This window comes from Somniosus microcephalus, unplaced genomic scaffold (assembly GCF_052327205.1).
Source record: "Somniosus microcephalus isolate GS21.2 unplaced genomic scaffold, FLI_Smic_1.0 unresolved_chr1, whole genome shotgun sequence".
NCBI classification, from domain to species: Eukaryota; Metazoa; Chordata; class Chondrichthyes; order Squaliformes; family Somniosidae; genus Somniosus; species Somniosus microcephalus.
Window position 1 is genome coordinate 70,424,560 of NW_028225179.1, and position 17,561 is coordinate 70,442,120.

General features: G+C 50.2%; 2 protein-coding genes across 2 annotated transcripts; both read left to right on the forward strand.

Moving 5' to 3' along the window:
* Positions 1-2,821: 2,821 nt before the first annotated feature.
* Positions 2,822-3,463, forward strand: LOC147095475 (claudin-4-like). Its single transcript, XM_085973644.1, has one exon. The coding sequence runs from the start codon at positions 2,822-2,824 to the stop codon at positions 3,461-3,463; it is 642 nt and encodes a 213-aa protein (XP_085829770.1).
* A 478-nt stretch (positions 3,464-3,941) lies between these two features.
* LOC147095476 (claudin-4-like) lies at positions 3,942-6,613 on the forward strand. The gene has a single exon (XM_085973964.1). It carries the CDS (start codon positions 4,994-4,996, stop codon positions 5,843-5,845), a length of 852 nt encoding a protein of 283 aa, XP_085830090.1. The 5' UTR covers positions 3,942-4,993; the 3' UTR covers positions 5,846-6,613.
* The last annotated feature ends 10,948 nt before the right edge of the window (positions 6,614-17,561 follow it).

Below are 17,561 nucleotides of genomic sequence, written 5' to 3' on the forward strand. Positions count from 1 at the left end.
GAACGTTACTCTGTATCTAACCCGTGCTGTACCTGCCCTGGGAGTGTTTGATGGGGCAGTGTAGAGGGAGCTTTACTCTGTATCTAACCCATGCTGGACCTGCCCTGGGAGTGTTTGATGGGGCAATGCAGAGTGAGCTTTACTCTGTATCTAACCCATGCTGTACCTGCCCTGGGAGTGTTTGATGGGGCAGTGTAGAGGAAGCTTTACTCTGTATCTAACCCATGCTGGACCTGCCCTGGGAGTGTTTGATGGGGCAATGTAGAGTGAGCTTTACTCTGTATCTAACCCATGCTGTACCTGCCCTGGGAGTGTTTGATGGGGCAGTGTAGAGGAAGCTTTACTCTGTGTCTAACCCATGCTGGACCTGCCCTGGGAGTGTTTGATGGGGCTTGACTCTGTATCTAACCCGTGCTGTACCTGCCCTGGGAGTGTTTGATGGGACAATGTAGCAGGAGGCTTACTCTGCATGTACCCTGTACCTGACCTGGGGAGTTTCATGGGACAGTGATAACGATTAACCTTGATAGGGGAATCTTTATTTTAGAATATATAAATGGTCAAAATCCAAAAGAGAGTCAGATTCAAGCATAACCAGATATCATTCTGTAACAGCCAGTTATTTGGTGTGTGTCGAGGGGAGGTTAAAGCGCTCAATTCAAATACAAACATCCTTTGTCACGTGTTCTCCGACTGACAGTTCTTTTTTTGAGTTCATCAGTTATTTAAATTGAATGGGTACCAGATACCTTTTACCAAAGCGTGTCTTTTATTTTCAAACAAGCAGGTCTGTTTATTTGTCTCCTTCAGAGAGAGATATTCAGGCTAGATATCTTCCTCAGGTCAGAAGAAACATAAAAGGACCCGTACACGTTTGAATATTACTCATGGTTTAGCACAGGACGTGAGATATTAACGTTAATTATGCCTTGTGTCCCTGTGGCTATTTCCTGTTTATGTTTAATAACTTTGTTTTGCCAGAAATAAATGGTCTGGGAATATTTTTTCCCCATGAATTGACCTCGGGGGCTTTTTTTCTGAATTTTTCCGTCTCTCAAGAGATCGCTGATGGATGGAGGAGAGGGGAGGTTGTGGGGGGGGGGGGGGGGGGTGAGATAGAAAAGATAAGACGTGCAACGAAACAGCGCCTTTCACGACCTCAGGACATCCCATGGCGCTGCACAGCCAATGAAATACTTTTTTTAAAGTGTAGTCACTGTTGGAGTGTAGGAAACGCAGCAGCCAATTAGCGCACAGCAAGCTCCCACAAACAGCCATGAGATGAATTTGAGGGGAAAATAGATAAATACATGAGGGAGGAAGGAATAGAAGGATGTTCTGATGGGGTGAGGTGAAGCAGGGAGGGAGGAAGTTGTGGGGAAATTACTGGAGTCTATAATTAAGGATCAGGTGACCGAACAACTGAAAATTTGAGATGTTCAGAGAGAGCCAGCATGGATTTGTGAAAGGCAGGTCATGCCTGACAAGCCTGATTGAATTTTTTGAAGAGGTGACTAAAGTTGCGAACAGGGGAATGTCTATGGTTGTTATTTATATGGATTTCCAGAAGGCATTCGATAAAGTCCCACATAAGAGACTGTTAACTAAGGTCACGGAAGCTCACGGAATTGCGGGCAAATTATTGACCTGGCTCAGAGATTGGCTGAGCGGCAGGAGACAGAGAGTAAGGATAATGGGCAGGTATCAAATTGGCAGGTGGTGACTAGTGGTGTCCCGCAGGGAGCTGTGTTGGGGCCTCAATTATTCACAGCATTTATTAAGGATTTAGATGATGGCATTGTCAGGGGTGCCGTCTTTCAGACCTAAAACAGATTCGCTGGGGCATTTATCTCATTGCTGTTTGTGGGATCTCTCTGTGCGCCAATTGCTTCCCGCGTTTCCCGACATTACAACAGCGACGGCACTTCAAAAAGTATTGCGTTGGCGGTGAGGCACTTTGGGACATCGTGAAAGGAGCCGTAGAAATGGGAGTCCCTCTGCTCCTGAAATAAACTGAATTGAGTTCGATCCCTTGGCACTCTCCAGAATTCACATCGCTATCTGGGCGCAACGATCAGGCGCTCCCAGAGGCATCGGCACTCTCGCCCGTAAACATTGCCAAAATGCTCAACCTCCGTGCTGATTCACTGATGTTCCCTTCGGTTTTTTATCTCCCTCTTTTTACTCCCCATCTTCTCCCTCTCCCTTTGCCTCCTCTCCTCCCACTCCCTCTCCGTCTGCATCCTCTCCCCTTCCTCTTCTCCTTTGTCTTCTCCTCCATTGTCCTCTCCTTCCTCATCGTCTCCCATTCTCTTCCTCTTCTCATTCTTCTCATTTGTCCTCATCCTCTCCTTCCTCCTCTTCCTTTTCTTTCCCCCACTCATCCCCAATTCTTTTCTTTCCTCTTCCATCCATTTCCTCTCCATCCTCATCCTCTCCCGTTCCTCTTCCTCTTCTCATTCTTCTTCTCCTCCTTTGTCCTCACCCTGTCCTTCCTCCCCTTCCCCCACTCATCCCCAATTCTTTCCTTTCCTCTTCCTATCCTCTTCCATCCATTTCCTCTTCTTCCCGTCCTCCCTCTCCCTCTCTTCTTCTACTCCTTCTACATCTTCTCCCCTTCCCCTTCTCCTCCATTGTCCTCTCCTTCCTCATCCACTACCCTTCCCCTTCACATTTTTCTTCTCCTCCTTTGCCCTCGCCCTCTTCTTCCTCCTCATCCCCGTCTTCCCCCATTCTTTCCCTTCCTCTTCCTATCCTCTTCCATCTATTCCTTCCTCTTCCTCTCTGCAGGGGCAAGTCCAGCAGCGGCAAAGCGGAAACCATGTCCTCCTTCGGTGTGTGCCTGCAGCTGACGGGGGTGGTCCTCTCGGTGCTGGGCTGGCTCAGCTCGGTGGCCTGCTGTGCCCTACCACTCTGGAAACTCACCGTCTTCAGCGGCCAGACCCTGATGATGAGGCAGAAGGTGGTCGAGGGCCTCTGGCTCAGCTGCAGCATCCCGGGCCCGGGGAAAGCCAACTGCAAGGTCTTCAACAGCTCCCAGAAGGAGGTGACATTGGACGTTTACGTTGCCCGGATCCTCACCATCGCCACCATCACCATGGCATTCCTGGGCATCCTGGTCAACTGCCTGGGGGCCAAGTGCATCAACTGCGTGCGGAACGAGGGGGTCAAATCCAAGCTCTTGACGTCCTCGGGGGTCATCTTCATCTTGGCTGGCCTCTCGCAGCTGCTCGCTGTCTCCTGGCCGGCCTACATCCTGGCCACCGAGTTCTACCACCCCCTGGTCTCGGAGGTCCTGGTCATCTCCATCGGGCCCTGCATCTACATCGGCCTGGCCTCGGGGTTCCTCCTGCTCCTGGGCGGTTGTCTCCTGGGCTGTTGGTGCTGCCGGAGGAGGAGGGACTATGACGGGCGGTACCCAGCGGGCAGAGGGGCAGACGATGCCTGCAAGAACTTTGTGTGAGGGTCTTCCCTCCACGCCAATTCACCAACCAACTCTGGAGACAAACCATCCCCCCCCCCCGGCCGAGAACCGCACACCACACCCCCTTTCTTCCCCCCCCCCCCCACACGAGACTCCTCCAGTCACCAATGCGGTGGTTCAGACACTGGGGAATCTCCTCCCCAAATGGACAATGGACAACTTCAGAGCTTTCTCGATGTGTCACTCCAGATGGACATCTCCAGATTGGTATCTGATACCTCCAAACATGGCGATAACTGGGTTCTAGCGCTCCCCCCCCCCCATGCTGCGATAACTGGGTTCCAACACCCCCTACACACTCCAGAGACTTGAGCCCCATAATCCTGGCCGACACGCCCCAGTTGCCAGTACTGAGGGAGCGCTGCACTGTCGGAGGTGCCATCTTGCAGATGAGATGTTAAACCGAGTGCCCCGTATGTTACCTCAGGTGAACCTAAAATCCCACAACACTATTGGAAGAAAAGCAGGGGGAGTTCTTTCCGGAGTCCAGGGGTCCAATATTTATCCCTCAACCAAGACCGAAAATGGATTCGCTGGGGCATTTATCGCATTGCTGTTTGTGGGATCTCTCTGTGCGCCAATTGCATCCCACGTTTCCCGACATTACAACAGCGACGGCACTTCAAAAAAAGTACCGCATTGGCGGTGAGGCGCTTTGGGACGTCGTGAAAGGGGCCATAGAAATGGGAGTCCCTCTGCTCCTGAAATAAACTGAATTGAGTTCGATCCCTTGGCACTCTCCAGAATTCACGTCGCTATCTGGGCGCAACGATCAGGCGCTCCCAGAGGCATCGGCACTCTCGCCCGTAAACATTGCCAAAATGCTCAACCTCCGTGCTGATTCACTGATGTTCCCTTTGGTTTTTTATCTCCTTTTTACTCCCCATCTTCTCCCTCTCCCTTTGCTTCCACTCCCTCTCTGCCTGCATCCTTTCCCCTTCTCTTCTCCTTCATCTTCTCCTCCATTGTCCTCTCCTTCCTCATCCTCTCCCATTCTCTTCCTCTTCTCATTCTTCTCCTTTGTCCTCATCCTCCCTCCTCTTTCCCCCACTCATCCCCAATTCTTTCCTTTCCTCTTCCATCCATTTCCTCTCCTTTCTCATCCTCTCCCATTCCTCTTCCTCTTCTCATCATTCTTCTCCCCCTTTGTCCTCACCCTGTCCTTCCCCCTCTTCCCCACTCATCCCCAATTCTTTCCTTTCCTCTTCCTATCCTCTTCCATCCATTTCCTCTTCTTCCTGTCCTCCCTCTCCTCTTCCACTCCCTCTCCTTCTGCATCCTCTCCCCTTCCTCTTCTCCTTCCCCTTCTCCTCCATTGTCCTCTCCTTCCTCATCCACTACCCTTCCCCTTCACATTTTTCTTCTCCTCCTTTGTCCTCGCCCTCTTTTTCCTCCTCATCCCCGTCTTCCCCCATTCTTTCCCTTCCTCTTCCTATCCTCTTCCATCTATTCCTTCCTCTTCCTCCTACTCTCTGCAGGGGCAAGTCCAGCAACGGCAAAGCGGAAACCATGTCCTCCTTCGGTGCGTGCCTGCAGCTGACGGGGGTGGTCCTCTCGGTGCTGGGCTGGCTCAGCTCGGTGGCCTGCTGCGCCCTACCGCTCTGGAAACTCACCGTCTTCAGCGGCCAGACCCTGATGATGAGGCAGAAGGTGGTCGAGGGCCTCTGGCTCAGCTGCAACTTCCCGGCCCCGGGGAAAGCCAACTGCAAGGTCTTCAACAGCTCCCAGAAGGAGGTGACATTGGACGTCTATGTTGCCCTGATCCTCACCATCACCATGGCATTCCTGGGCATCCTGGTCAACTGCGTGCGGAATGAGGGGGTCAAATCCAAGCTCTTGACGTCCTCGGGGGTCATCTTCATCTTGGCCGGCCTCTCGCAGCTGCTCGCCATCTCCTGGCCGGCCTACATCCTGGCCACTGAGTTCTACCACCCCCTGGTCTCGGAGGTCCTGGTCATCTCCATCGGGCCCTGCATCTACATCGGCCTGGCCTCGGGGTTCCTCCTGCTCCTGGGCGGTTGTCTCCTGGGCTGCTGGTGCTGCCGGAGGAGGAGGGACTACGATGGGCGGTACCCGGTGGGCAGAGGGGCAGACGATGCCTGCAAGAACTTTGTGAGAGAGTCTTCCCTCCACGCCAATTCACCACAGAACTCTGGAGACAGCACCCCCCCCCCGCCCAGCCCACCCCCCCAGAACCACACCCCCTTTCCCCCGAGACTCCTCCAGTCACCAATGCGGTGGTTCAAACACTGGGGAATCTCCTCCCCAAATGGACAATGGTCAACTTCAGAGCTTTCTCGATGTGTCACTCCAGATGGACATCTCCAGATTGGTATCCGATACCTCCAAATGTGGAAATAACTGGGTTCTAACATCCCCTACACTGCAATAACTGTGTTCTACCACCTTATCCACAGTTAATAAATGTATCAGCCGTTTCTCAGTGGGTAGCACACGCTCACCTCTGAGTCAGAAGGTCGTGGGTGCGGGCCGCACTACCGAGACTCGAGTCCCATAATCTAGGCTGACGCTCTCGGCGTCAGTACTGAGGGAACGTTGGATGAGACGTTAAGCCCGAGGGCCCCATCTGCCCCCTCAGATGGGCAGAAAAGATCCCGTGGCCACTATCAGAAGAAGAGCAGGGTGGTCCTGGGGCCAATATTTATCTCTCGACCAACATCACTTAAAAAAAAAAACCAGACGATCTGGTCATTTATCACATTGCTGTTTGTGGGATCTTGCTGTGCCCAAAATGGCTGCCGTGTTTCCTACATTACCACAGTGACTATCCTTCAAAAAGTACTTCATTGGCTGGGAAGCGCTTTGGGACGTCCTGAGGTAGTGAAAGGCGTGATGGAATTGCAAGTCCATCTTGCCTTTATAACTGGCTTGAACACTTAATATGAAAGCGTGAAACACTCCCAGGGCAGATATACCCAGCCCTTCATTGTAAAACCACCTCTAGATTGTCCCAACTGCAGAACAATGGACCCCTTCTGCTGCCCAACCCATTGACCAGATGACCCCTGACCTATATGTTGGAAGCAATGAATTGTGGGTAGCCTTTGTACATTGTGGGTCAAAGCCTGGGTTAAAGGCTTCTGTTTGTATTAAACAATAAAGGTTTCTCTTTATAAACACAGCCGTGGTCTGTCATTAGTTCATGGAATAAAAGGGACAGTGGCAGCATGGATACGGAATTGGCTAAGTGACAGGAAACAGAGAGTAGTGGTGAACGGTTGTTTTCTGGACTGGAGGAAGGTATACAGTGGTGTTGCCCAGGGGTCGGTACAAGGACCACTGCTTTTCTTGATATATATTAATGACTTGGACTTGGGTGTACAGGGCACAATTTCAAAATTTGCAGATGAATCAAAACTTGGAAGTATAGTGAACAGCGAGGAGGAGAGCGATAGACTTCAGGAAGACAGACAGGCTGGTGAAATGGGCGGACACGTGGCAGATGAAATTTAACACAGAAAAGTGTGAAGTGATGCATTTTGGTAGAATGAGGAGAGGACATATAAACTAAATGGTACAATCCTGAAGGGGGTGCACGAACAGAGAGACCTGGGGGTATATGTGTGCACAAATCATTGAAGGTGACAGGGCAGGTTGAGAAAGCGGTTAAAAAAAGCATAGGGGATCCTGGGCTTCGTAAATAGAGGCATAGAGTACAAAAGCAAGGAGGTTATGATGAACCTTTATAAAACACTGGTTCGGTCCTAACTGGAGGACTGTGTCCAATTCTGGGCACCGCACTTTAGGAAGGATGTGAAGGCCTTAGAGAGGGTGCAGAAAAGCTTGACCAGAATGATTCCAGGAATGAGGGACTTCAGTTATGTGGATAGACTGGAGAAGCTGGGGTTGTTGTCCTTGGAGCAGAGAAGGTTGAGTGGAGATTTGATAGAGGTGTTCAAAATCAGAGTAGGTAGAGGGAAACTGTTCCCATTGGCGGAAGGGTCAAGAACCAGAGGACACAGATTTAAGGCGATTGGCAAAAGAACCAAAGGCAACGTAAGAAAAAACTCTTACGCAGCGAGTGGTTAGGATCTGGACTGCACTGCCTGAAAGGGAGGCAGATTCAATCGTGGCTTTCAAAAGGGAGTTGGGCAAGTACCTGAAGGAAATAAATTTGCAGGGCTACGGGGAAAGGGCGGGGGAGTGGGACTATCTGAAGTGCTCTTGCAGAGAGCAGACACAGGCTCGAAGGACCGAAAGGTCTCTTACTGTGCTTTAACCATTCTATGATTCGAGTCTGGAAGAAGCCATTTTGAGTCCCACCCTCCCCAGATAGTGGGGGGGCTGCCCTATCGGTCTCGTGTCCCTCGCTTCCGGTCAGATTGATAACAGCTTTCCAGTTCAAACAAGGCCCTGTGTAGGCCTCTTACCCTGCCCTGTCCTCCTCCTGCGGCCCTGTTACAGAACGGTCCTGCCACAGACTTGGGTTTCAGGCCCCTCCCAAAGGCCTGTTTGGTGCCTTGCACTGCCACAAGCCTGGGAGTTAGGCCCCTCCCAAAGGCCTGTTTGGTGCCTTGCACTGCCACAAGCCTGGGAGTTAGGCCCCTTCCAAAGGCCTGTTTGGTGCCTTGCACTGCCACAAGCCTGGGAGTTAGGCCCCTCCCAAAGGCCTGTTTGGTGCCTTGCACTGCCACAAGCCTGGGAGTTAGGCCCCTTCCAAAGGCCTGTTTGGTACCTTGCACTGCCACAAGCCTGGGAGTTAGGCCCCTTCCAAAGGCCTGTTTGGTACCTTGCACTGCCACAAGCCTGGGAGTTAGGCCCCTTCCAAAGGCCTGTTTGGTGCCTTGCACTGCCACAAGCCTGGGAGTTAGGCCCCTTCCAAAGGCCTGTTTGGTGCCTTGCACTGCCACAAGCCTGGGAGTTAGGCCCCTCCCAAAGGCCTGTTTGGTGCCTTGCACTGCCACAAGCCTGGGAGTTAGGCCCCTTCCAAAGGCCTGTTTGGTACCTTGCACTGCCACAAGCCTGGGAGTTAGGCCCCTTCCAAAGGCCTGTTTGGTGCCTTGCACTGCCACAAGCCTGGGAGTTAGGCCCCTCCCAAAGTCCTGTTAGTGAGCAGCAGTGGCAGTGAGCTCACCCCGTGTGGGACTGAGCCCCACACATACAGAACATAGGAGGACTGTTCCACCATTCAATGAGATCATGGCTGATCTGCGTACTAACTCCATATACCCGCCTTTGGCCCATATCCCTTAATATCTTTGGTTGACAGAAGTCTATCAATGTCTGATTTAAAATTAACAAATGACCCAGCATCAATTGCCGTTTGCGGAAGAGAGTTCCAAACTTCTACCACCCTTTGTGTGTAGAAGTGTTTCCTAATTTCACTCCTGAAAGGTCTGGCTCTAATTTTTAGACTCTGCCCCCTAGTCCTAGAATCCTCAACCAGCAGAAATAGTTTCTCTCTCTCTACCGTATCTGTTCCCCTTAATATCTTGAAATCTTCAATCAGATCACCCCCTTAACCTTCTAAATTCCAGGGAATATAACCCTAGTTTGTGTAATCTCTCCTCGTAACTTAACCCTTAGAGTCCGGGTATCATTCTGGTAAACCTACGCTGCACTCCCTCCAAGGCCAATACATCCTTCCTAAGGTGTGGTGCCCAGAACTGCTCACAGTGCTCCAGGTGTGGTCGAACCAGGGCTTTGTATAGCTGCAGCATAACTTTGTTTTTATTCGCTTATGGGATCAGTGTCTCGCTGGCAATGCCAGTATTTATTGCCCATCCCTAATTGCCCTTGAGAAGGTGGTGGTGAGCCGCCTTCTTGAACTGCTGCAGTCCGTGTGGTGAAGGTGCTCCCACAGTGCTGTTAGGGAGGGAGTTCCAGGATTTTGACCCAGCGACGATGAAGGATCGGCCGATATACTTCTAAGTCAGGATGGTGTGTGACTTGGAGGGGAACTTGGAGCTGGTGGAGTTCCCGTGCGCCTGCTGCCCTTGTCCTTCTAGGTGGAAGTGGTCGAGAGTTTGGGAGGTGCTGCCGAAGAAGCCTTGGCGAGTTGCTGCAGTGCATCTTGTAGATGGTACACACTGCAGCCACGGTACGCCAGGTGTGGTCTAACCAGGGCTTTGTATAGCTACAGCATAACTTCTACCCCTTGTATTCTAGTCCTCTAGATATAAAGGCCAGCATGCCATTAGCCCTTTTGATTATTTTCTGTACCTGTCCATGAGAGCAGGAAAGGCCCAGGCGCCATTTGTGTGAACATTGGCCTCAGTCGTGATGCCCTCACAGTTAAATATCCTGCTGAGCCTCACTGACTGGGCTCACCCATGAATGGGCTGCTGGGGTCAGGTCCCAGAGGGCAGCCCATTCCCCCCACAAATGAGAGTCAGCACCTTCAGGAGATGTGGTGATACAATAATAGAGGCTAAAGGTTAAATTTTCCTGACCTTCGCCCCTGGAGGCCCATTTCCTCAGCACAAAGGTCAGGAAATAAAGGGGCCTAAATACATCTCACCGGGACTCTTGCCTCGGGAAGCGATGGATGGAGCTGGATCTGGGCCTGGACCTGTGCCCAGACAATGGGCCTGGTCAATGGACATCGGCCTGGTTACTGGACAATTGGCCTGGCCAATGGACATGGGCTGAGAAAATGGACCTATTACTGGATCTGGGCCAGTCAATGGGCCTGGCCAATGGACATGGGCCGAGAAAATGGACCTAGTCAATGGGCCTATTACTGGACCTGGGCCAGATCAATGGACATCAGCCTGGCCAATGGACATGGGCTGAGAAAATGGGCCTGGTCAATGGACATCGGCCTGGTTACTGGATCTGGGCCAGAGCAATGGGCCTGGCCAATGGACATCGGCCTGGTTACTGGATCTGGGCCAAAGCAATGGGCCTAGGCCTGGACAATGGATCTGGGCGTAAGCCTAGCCCTACATTAGTGTGAGATCCTCAGGACTGCAGCCAATCAGGTAGGCGTGAATGCTCCCAGGCTCCTGCAGCATTTTCCCGGAAGAACACTGGGTATCCTCAGGCATTCTGGCATTGGGAGCGCACCGGGATATCCTTGCGCGAAAGGAAATGTCTCCGCCACTGGGGTTTTTCCTCTCATGTCTGGATCATTGAGAGAGACTGATTGCCATGGCTAGCCAACAATGCCAGGCAACACTCAACGACACCATTAGGTCAAACAACAGGAAGTGGTCATCAAGCCGTAGCAGGTTCTGGTCAGACCGCACCTGGAGTGCAGGGTCCATTTCTGGTTTCCGAGACACAAGGGAAATATTCAGGTCCTGGAGTCAGTGCAGAGGGGATCCACGGAGCCAGCTGTTGTTGTTGGGGCCTAGTATGGCCCATCTTCCAGCCTCAATAACCTGCAGCTCAGCCTAGACTCTGCTGCTGCCCCAGTGTCCTAACTCGCACCAAGTCCTGTTCACCCATCACCACCCCCCCGCGTGCTCGCTGACCTACATTGGCTCCCGGTCCTACAACACCTCGATTTTAAAATTCTCATCCTTATGTTCAAAACTCTCCACGGCCTCGCTCCCTCTGCCTCTCCCATTCTAGCCTCTTGTTCAAAACTGCGATGGATAGATTTTTGTTGGGTAACATCAAGGGACATGGAGCCAAGGCAGGTAACTGGAGTTGAGGTACAGATCAGCCATGATCTAATTGAATGGTGGACAGTCTTGTGGGGCTGAATGGCCTCCCCCTGTTCCTACCTTCCTATGTTGCGCATCCCCGCTTTCCTTCACCTCGCGCTTGGCGGCCGTGCCTTCAGCCACCTAGGCCCTTAAACTCTGGAGTTCCCTCCCTAAACTCCTCTACCTCTCTCTCCCCCTTTAACAACTTACATTGGAGCGTCTAGAACTAGGAGTCACAATCTCAGGATGAGGAGTCGACCATTTTGGACTGAGATGAAGAGAAATTTCTTTCCGCAGAGGGTTGTGAATCTTGGAATTCTCTACCTCATTCTCTACCTGTGAATGCTCAGTCTTTGACTATATTCAAGACTGAGATCGATAGATTTTTGGACATTAAGGGAATCAAGGGATATAGGGAGAGGGTGGGAAAGTGGAGCTGAGGTCAAAGATCAGCCATGATCTTATTGAATGGCGGAGCAGGCTCAAGGGGCCGTATGGCCTACTGCTGCTCCTAATTCTTATATTATGTATATAGACCCTTTAACGTAGTAAAGCATCCCAAGGCACTTCACAGGAGAGTTATCAAACAAAATTTGACACTGAGCCACATAAGGAGATATTAGGACAGGTGATAAAAAATTTAGTTTTAGGGAACGTCATAAAGGAGGAGAGAGGTAGAGAGGTGGAGCGCTGAAGGGAAGGAATTCCAGAGGTTAGGGCCTTCGCAGCTGAAGGCACGACCGCCAATGGTGGAGCGATTAAAATCGGGGATGCATAAGAGGCCAGAATTGGAGGAGCGCAGAGATCTCGGAGGGCTGTAGGGGTGGAGGAGATTTCAGAGATGGGGAGGGGGCGAGGCCATGGAAGGATTTGAAAACAAGGATTTGAATGTCAAAAGAGGCGTTGCCGGACCGGGAGCCAGGGGGTGATGGGTGAACGGGACTCGGTGCGAGTTAGATTACGGGGGCAGCAGAGTTTTGGATGACATCAAGTTTACTGAGGGTGGGAGGACAACAGGAGAGCACTGGAACAGTTGTGTTTAGAGGTAGCAAAGGCATGAATGAGACCCTCCTTAAAGCCTCTCTTTGACCAAGCTTTTGGTTGACCCTCCTAATATCTCCTCCTTTCAGGAATGTATTTTACACCTTCAGGCTTGGGCAAGTCCTCCTTCCAAATCTAGAACTTTGTAAATCACTGGTTAGGCCTCAGCTGGAGTATTGTGGACACATCTGGGCACCACACTTCAGGAAGATGTCAAGGCCTAAGAAAGGGTGCAGAGGAGGTTTACCAGGAATGAGGGACTTCAGTTCTGAGGAGGTTGGAAAAGTTAGGACTGTTCTCATAGAACGGTTACAGCATGGAAGGCGACCATTTGGCCCGTCAAGCCCATGCCGACTCTCAGCTAGTCCCACTCCCCTGCCCTTTCCCCGTAGCCCTGCAAATGTTTTTCTTTCAGGTACTTATCCAATTCCCTTTTAAAAGCCGTGATTGAATCTGCCTCCACCACCCTTTCATTCCAGATCCTAACCACTCGCTGCGTATAAGTTTTTTTTTTAAATAAACGTTGCCTTTGGTTTTTCTACCAATCACCTTAAATCTCTGTCCTCTGGTTCTTGACCCTTCTGCCAATGGGAACAGTTTCTCTCTATCTGCTCTGTCTGGACCCCTCATGATTTTGAGCACCTCTATCAAATCTCCACTCAACCTTCTCTGCTCCAAGGAGAACAACCCCAGCTTCTCTAGTCTATCCACGTAACTGAAGTCCCTCATCCCTGGAATCATTCTCGTAAATTTTTTCTGTGCCTTCACATCCTTCCTAAAGTGCGGTGCCCAGAATTTGACACAGTCCTCCAGTTGGGGCCGAACCAGTGTTTTATACAAGTTCATCATCATTTCCACGCTTTTGTACTCTATACCTCTCTTTACGAAGCCCAGGATCCCGCGAGCCTTTTTAACTCCTTTGTCAAGCTGCCCTGCCACCGTCAATTATTTGGGCACACATACCCGCAGGTCTCTGTTCATGCACCCACTTCAGGATTGTACCATTTCATTCTCCTCAGAACAGAGAAAGTGAAGCGGTGACCTAATAAAGGTTTTCAAGATGATGATGAGGGATTTTGATAGGGAAAAAAAACTATTCCCTCTGGCGAGTGGGTCAATAACCAGGGGCCAGAGATTGAAAATCATTGGCAAGAGATCTAGTGGGGAGAAAAGAGGAGAATTTTTTTTCACTCGGAGAGCTGTCGGGATCCAGAACGCTCTACCTGACAAGGTGGTGAAAGCTGATGTGAGATTATGAAATGTACTAAGATTTGTGAGCATTTCTTTCTTAAAAGACTACTTACCAGTGCCATTCACAATTCCTCAGTCCGTGCCCGCACGCAACAAAACCTGGACGACGCTCAGGCTTGGGATAAGTGGCAGGTAACATTCGCACCATACAAGTGCCAGGCAATGACTATCTCCATCAAGTGAGAGTCTAACCACCTCCCCTTGACTTTCAATGGTATTATCATCGCCGAATCCCCCACCATCAACATCCTGGGGGTCACCATTGACCAGAAACTTAACTGGACCAGCCACATAAATACTGTGGCCACAAGAGCAGGTCAGAGGCTAGGAATTCTGTGGCGAGTCTCACCTCCTGACTCCCCAAAGCCTTTCCACCATCTACAAGGCACAAGTGTGATGGAATACTCTCCACTTGCCTGGATGAGTGCAGCTCCAACAACACTCAAGACGCTTGACACCATCCAGGACAAAGCAGCCTGCTTGATTGACACCCCATCCACCACCTTAAACATTCACTCCCTCCACCACCGGTGCACCGCGGCTGCAGTGTGTACCATCTACAAGATGCACTGCAGCAACTCACCAAGGCTTCTTCGGCAGCACCTCCCAAATCCGTGACCTCTTCCACCTAGAAGGACAAGGGCAGCAGGTGCATGGGCACACCACCACCTCCAAGTTCCTCACCATCCTGACTTAGAAGAACATAGTCGATCCTTCATCGTCGCTGGGTCAAAGCCCTGGAACTCCCTCCCTAACAGCACTGTGGGAGTACCTTCGCCACATGGACTGCAGCGGTTCAAGGCGGCGGCTCACCACCACCTTCGCAAGGGCAGTTAGGGATGGGCAATAAATGCTGGCCTTGTCAGCGATGTCCACATCCCATAAACGAATAAATAAAAAATTACTACCGAGAGGTATATTTACCAGCTTACCTAAGAGTCAGTTAAGCTTTTGCATATGGGGGAATGGGATTTTGCAGAAGCTAGGCACCCTGTAATTGTAAAGATATGTCACAGGTCAAGATGCAAGAACAGCGATATAATTGAACGTGCAAAGACAGCATAAGAGAGACCCTTTTGGATTAATCAAATATGGGGCTGTTCCAGAGATGATCGAATGTTCGAAACTATTACCTCAGCTATGGATGTTACCTATGGTTGGATAAGAGGAGTTGGATGGTCTGGGCAAAGAGGGATAAAAAGAGACTGTTTGACCAGAGATGTAGAGAGGAGACGCATAATGTCTGTGGTACGCAGGTATTGAGGAGTGGATCCACACTGGCGAAAGGCGAACGTCGTCCTTTGCTAATAAGACAACCGCCAGACCCGATTAAAGAAACAACGGAGACATCGCACCCTACACTGCCCAGTGACCAAATTTGGTAATATCCTTCAGAACTGTAAATTAATGTCATATTAATCTTTGCCAGCTGTATTGATTTCCACTGTGTACCAATAAAACATCAACCGTTGCCAATATGGAGTCACGTCCGAATCAATAATAAATGGCCCAGAAATTCCGATCGCAGGCCTCCCGCGGGCGGAGGGCTGCGATCTGGAAAAATCTGCGCCAAGGCCGGAGGGCTCCCAGGAGGCAGTGCTTGCGTATCCCAGAGGAGCAGGTGGTTCGCAGCGTCCTTGGGATCACGTGGGCCATGGGGAGCCAATCAGAGAAGGGACTCTCCCTTCATACATTTGACAGGAAGACCTGCCAAACATATGAATGGAGATCATCCCCAAAATATGGTAAAAAATAAAAAAAAATTAAAAATCACATTTTAAAAATAACTAAATTACAATAAATTAACTTTTAAACAAAAAAATTATTTTTTGAAAAGATGTTAGTGGGGCTAAAAATAAACTTACCTTTCTTTAAAGTATTTTTAAATGATAAATCGTTGGAAAAATTTTTAAAAAACTTTTTCAACTCTTATCCTGGTAAAAGCAAGCCTTTCCCCTGCTTTTAGCAGGCGCAAGAATTGTAAGTGTTTTCTGCAGGCGGAGGGTCTCCAAAAACCGGAACTCTCCGCCCGCAGAGGCCCTTCGCCTGGGCAGCCGGAGGATCTGTCAAGAGCATTCTTGACAGATCAGAAATGCCGGTTTCCAGCGCATGCCTGAAACCGGCATTTCTGATGTCCCTACGGGTGAGTACACAGCGCGTACTCACCCACAGGGATCGGAATTTCTGCCCCAATATTAAGCTTAAGGTGTAAAACCTCTTACACCGATTCCATAAGTAATTTTAAAAGGAAGTTGGACTTGAGAATGAGGAATTTACAAGGTTATGGACAAAAAAATCGGGGACGTGGGACTAAGCACGACTGCTCGTTCAAAGGGCCAGCACAGGCATGACAGGCCAAATGGCCTCCTTCTTTGCTGTACTTTTCTACGATTGTATGAACTCACTCCAGCCTTCTCCAGAGCTGCGATGAAGCCGATTCTAATCGGCAAGTGTCAACAGGCTTAAAGGTTAAGCGCCTGGAATGAACAATGGGTCAGGAGACCAAACCAGTAAAGGGCAAAGTGCGAATCACGACGTCACTGAAGGCCGGATTAGCCACGGAGGTCAGCGAGCACAAGGTGGGGGGGGCGATGGGTGAATGAGTCTTGGTGCGAGTTGGGACACGGGGCAACACGGTTTCGGATAAGCTGTGTAGTGTCCGAGTATCAATAATACACGGACTGCAGGAGAACAATAAAACAGGTATTTACTGAACAGAGGGTAAACGTCAGACTGAAGTACAGAAGCCTGCTAGGGCTTTTTATACAGGTGTGGTCACTGCCGGTACTGCAGTATAGAATCAGTTCTTCTCTTAAAAAGGTACATACACAACAATTCCTCCCCTTTTAGATAAACAGTACATAACATTCATTTAACAACTAAATAACAACTAATTACAATTTTCTCTGTACTATATACACATCAACTGAAATAATTATTTATAAGTTCAGTCTTTGAGGAGGCTTCCTGATCCTGACTGGATAGCGCCTTTCTCGAGTATCCTGTTCTTGCGGCGGAGTCGATTCTGGCTCATGGTCATTGGTTGGTTCGTCAGCTTCCAATACCACTGCTTGTGAGGTAGACGCAATCTGTACTTCGGGTTCATTACCAGGTGCACATGCGCGTGGTATAGGTTTGGCTTGTTCCTGTGACTCTAGAATCTGGTCAGCATGGCGTCTCACGATGCTCTCTCCAACATCCACTGTGTACATTCGTGGTCCCTGCTGTGTGCAGATCGTTCCTGGCTGCCATTTTTCTGTTCGGTAGTCGCGGGCCAAGACTGGTTGCCCTATCTTGAAGCTCCGGGTTGGCTTCTCATTGATGTGCTGGAATTGCTTATCCTCAACATCTCATCTTATGTTTGGTTTGAGCAAATCCAGGCGACATCTTAGCCTTCGGCTGAAGAACATTATGGCTGGAGCTTGGTTGGTGACTGCATGTATCGCATTCCGGTAAGCAAACAAGAAATTATCTACCTTGTGTTGTAGTGGTATGTCGTCGTTATACATCGCCTTTATTGCCTTTTTAAAGGTCTGAACAAACCTCTCAGCCAATCCATTTGTGGCTGGATATGGGGCAGATGTGTAATGTTTCACCCCATTATTCCTCAGAAACCTCCGGAAATCCTCGGACACAAACTGTGGCCCATTGTCGGAGCAAATCTGTTCTGGCAAGCCATTCCTGGCGAAGATGGTCCGTAGGACTGCAATAGTTTTCTCCGTGGTGGTGGAGGATATTTTGATGACCTCTGGCCATTTCGAATGGGCGTCCACAGCGATTAGGAACATTGAGTCCATAAATGGATCAGCAAAATCAATGTGTACCCGTTGCCATGGAGATGAGGGCCACTCCCATGGATGTAGCGGGGCCTGTGGTGGAGCGTTTTGGACCTTCTGGCATCCTGTGCATCTCTTGGTCATATCCTCGATTTCTTTATCGATTCCCGGCCACCACACAAATGCCCTGGCTAGGCTCTTCATTTTTACCCCTCCCAGATGACCCTCATGAAGCTCATTGAGCACTCTCTCAACTTGGGTGGAATTACCACTCGGGATCCACACATCAAGGTCCCCCGGCACACTGACAGCTGTTCTCTCCTTGGCGAGAATGCTGGCAACAGTGAGTCGCCATGTGCTGGCCATCCCTTCACTGTCAAATCATAGACCAGT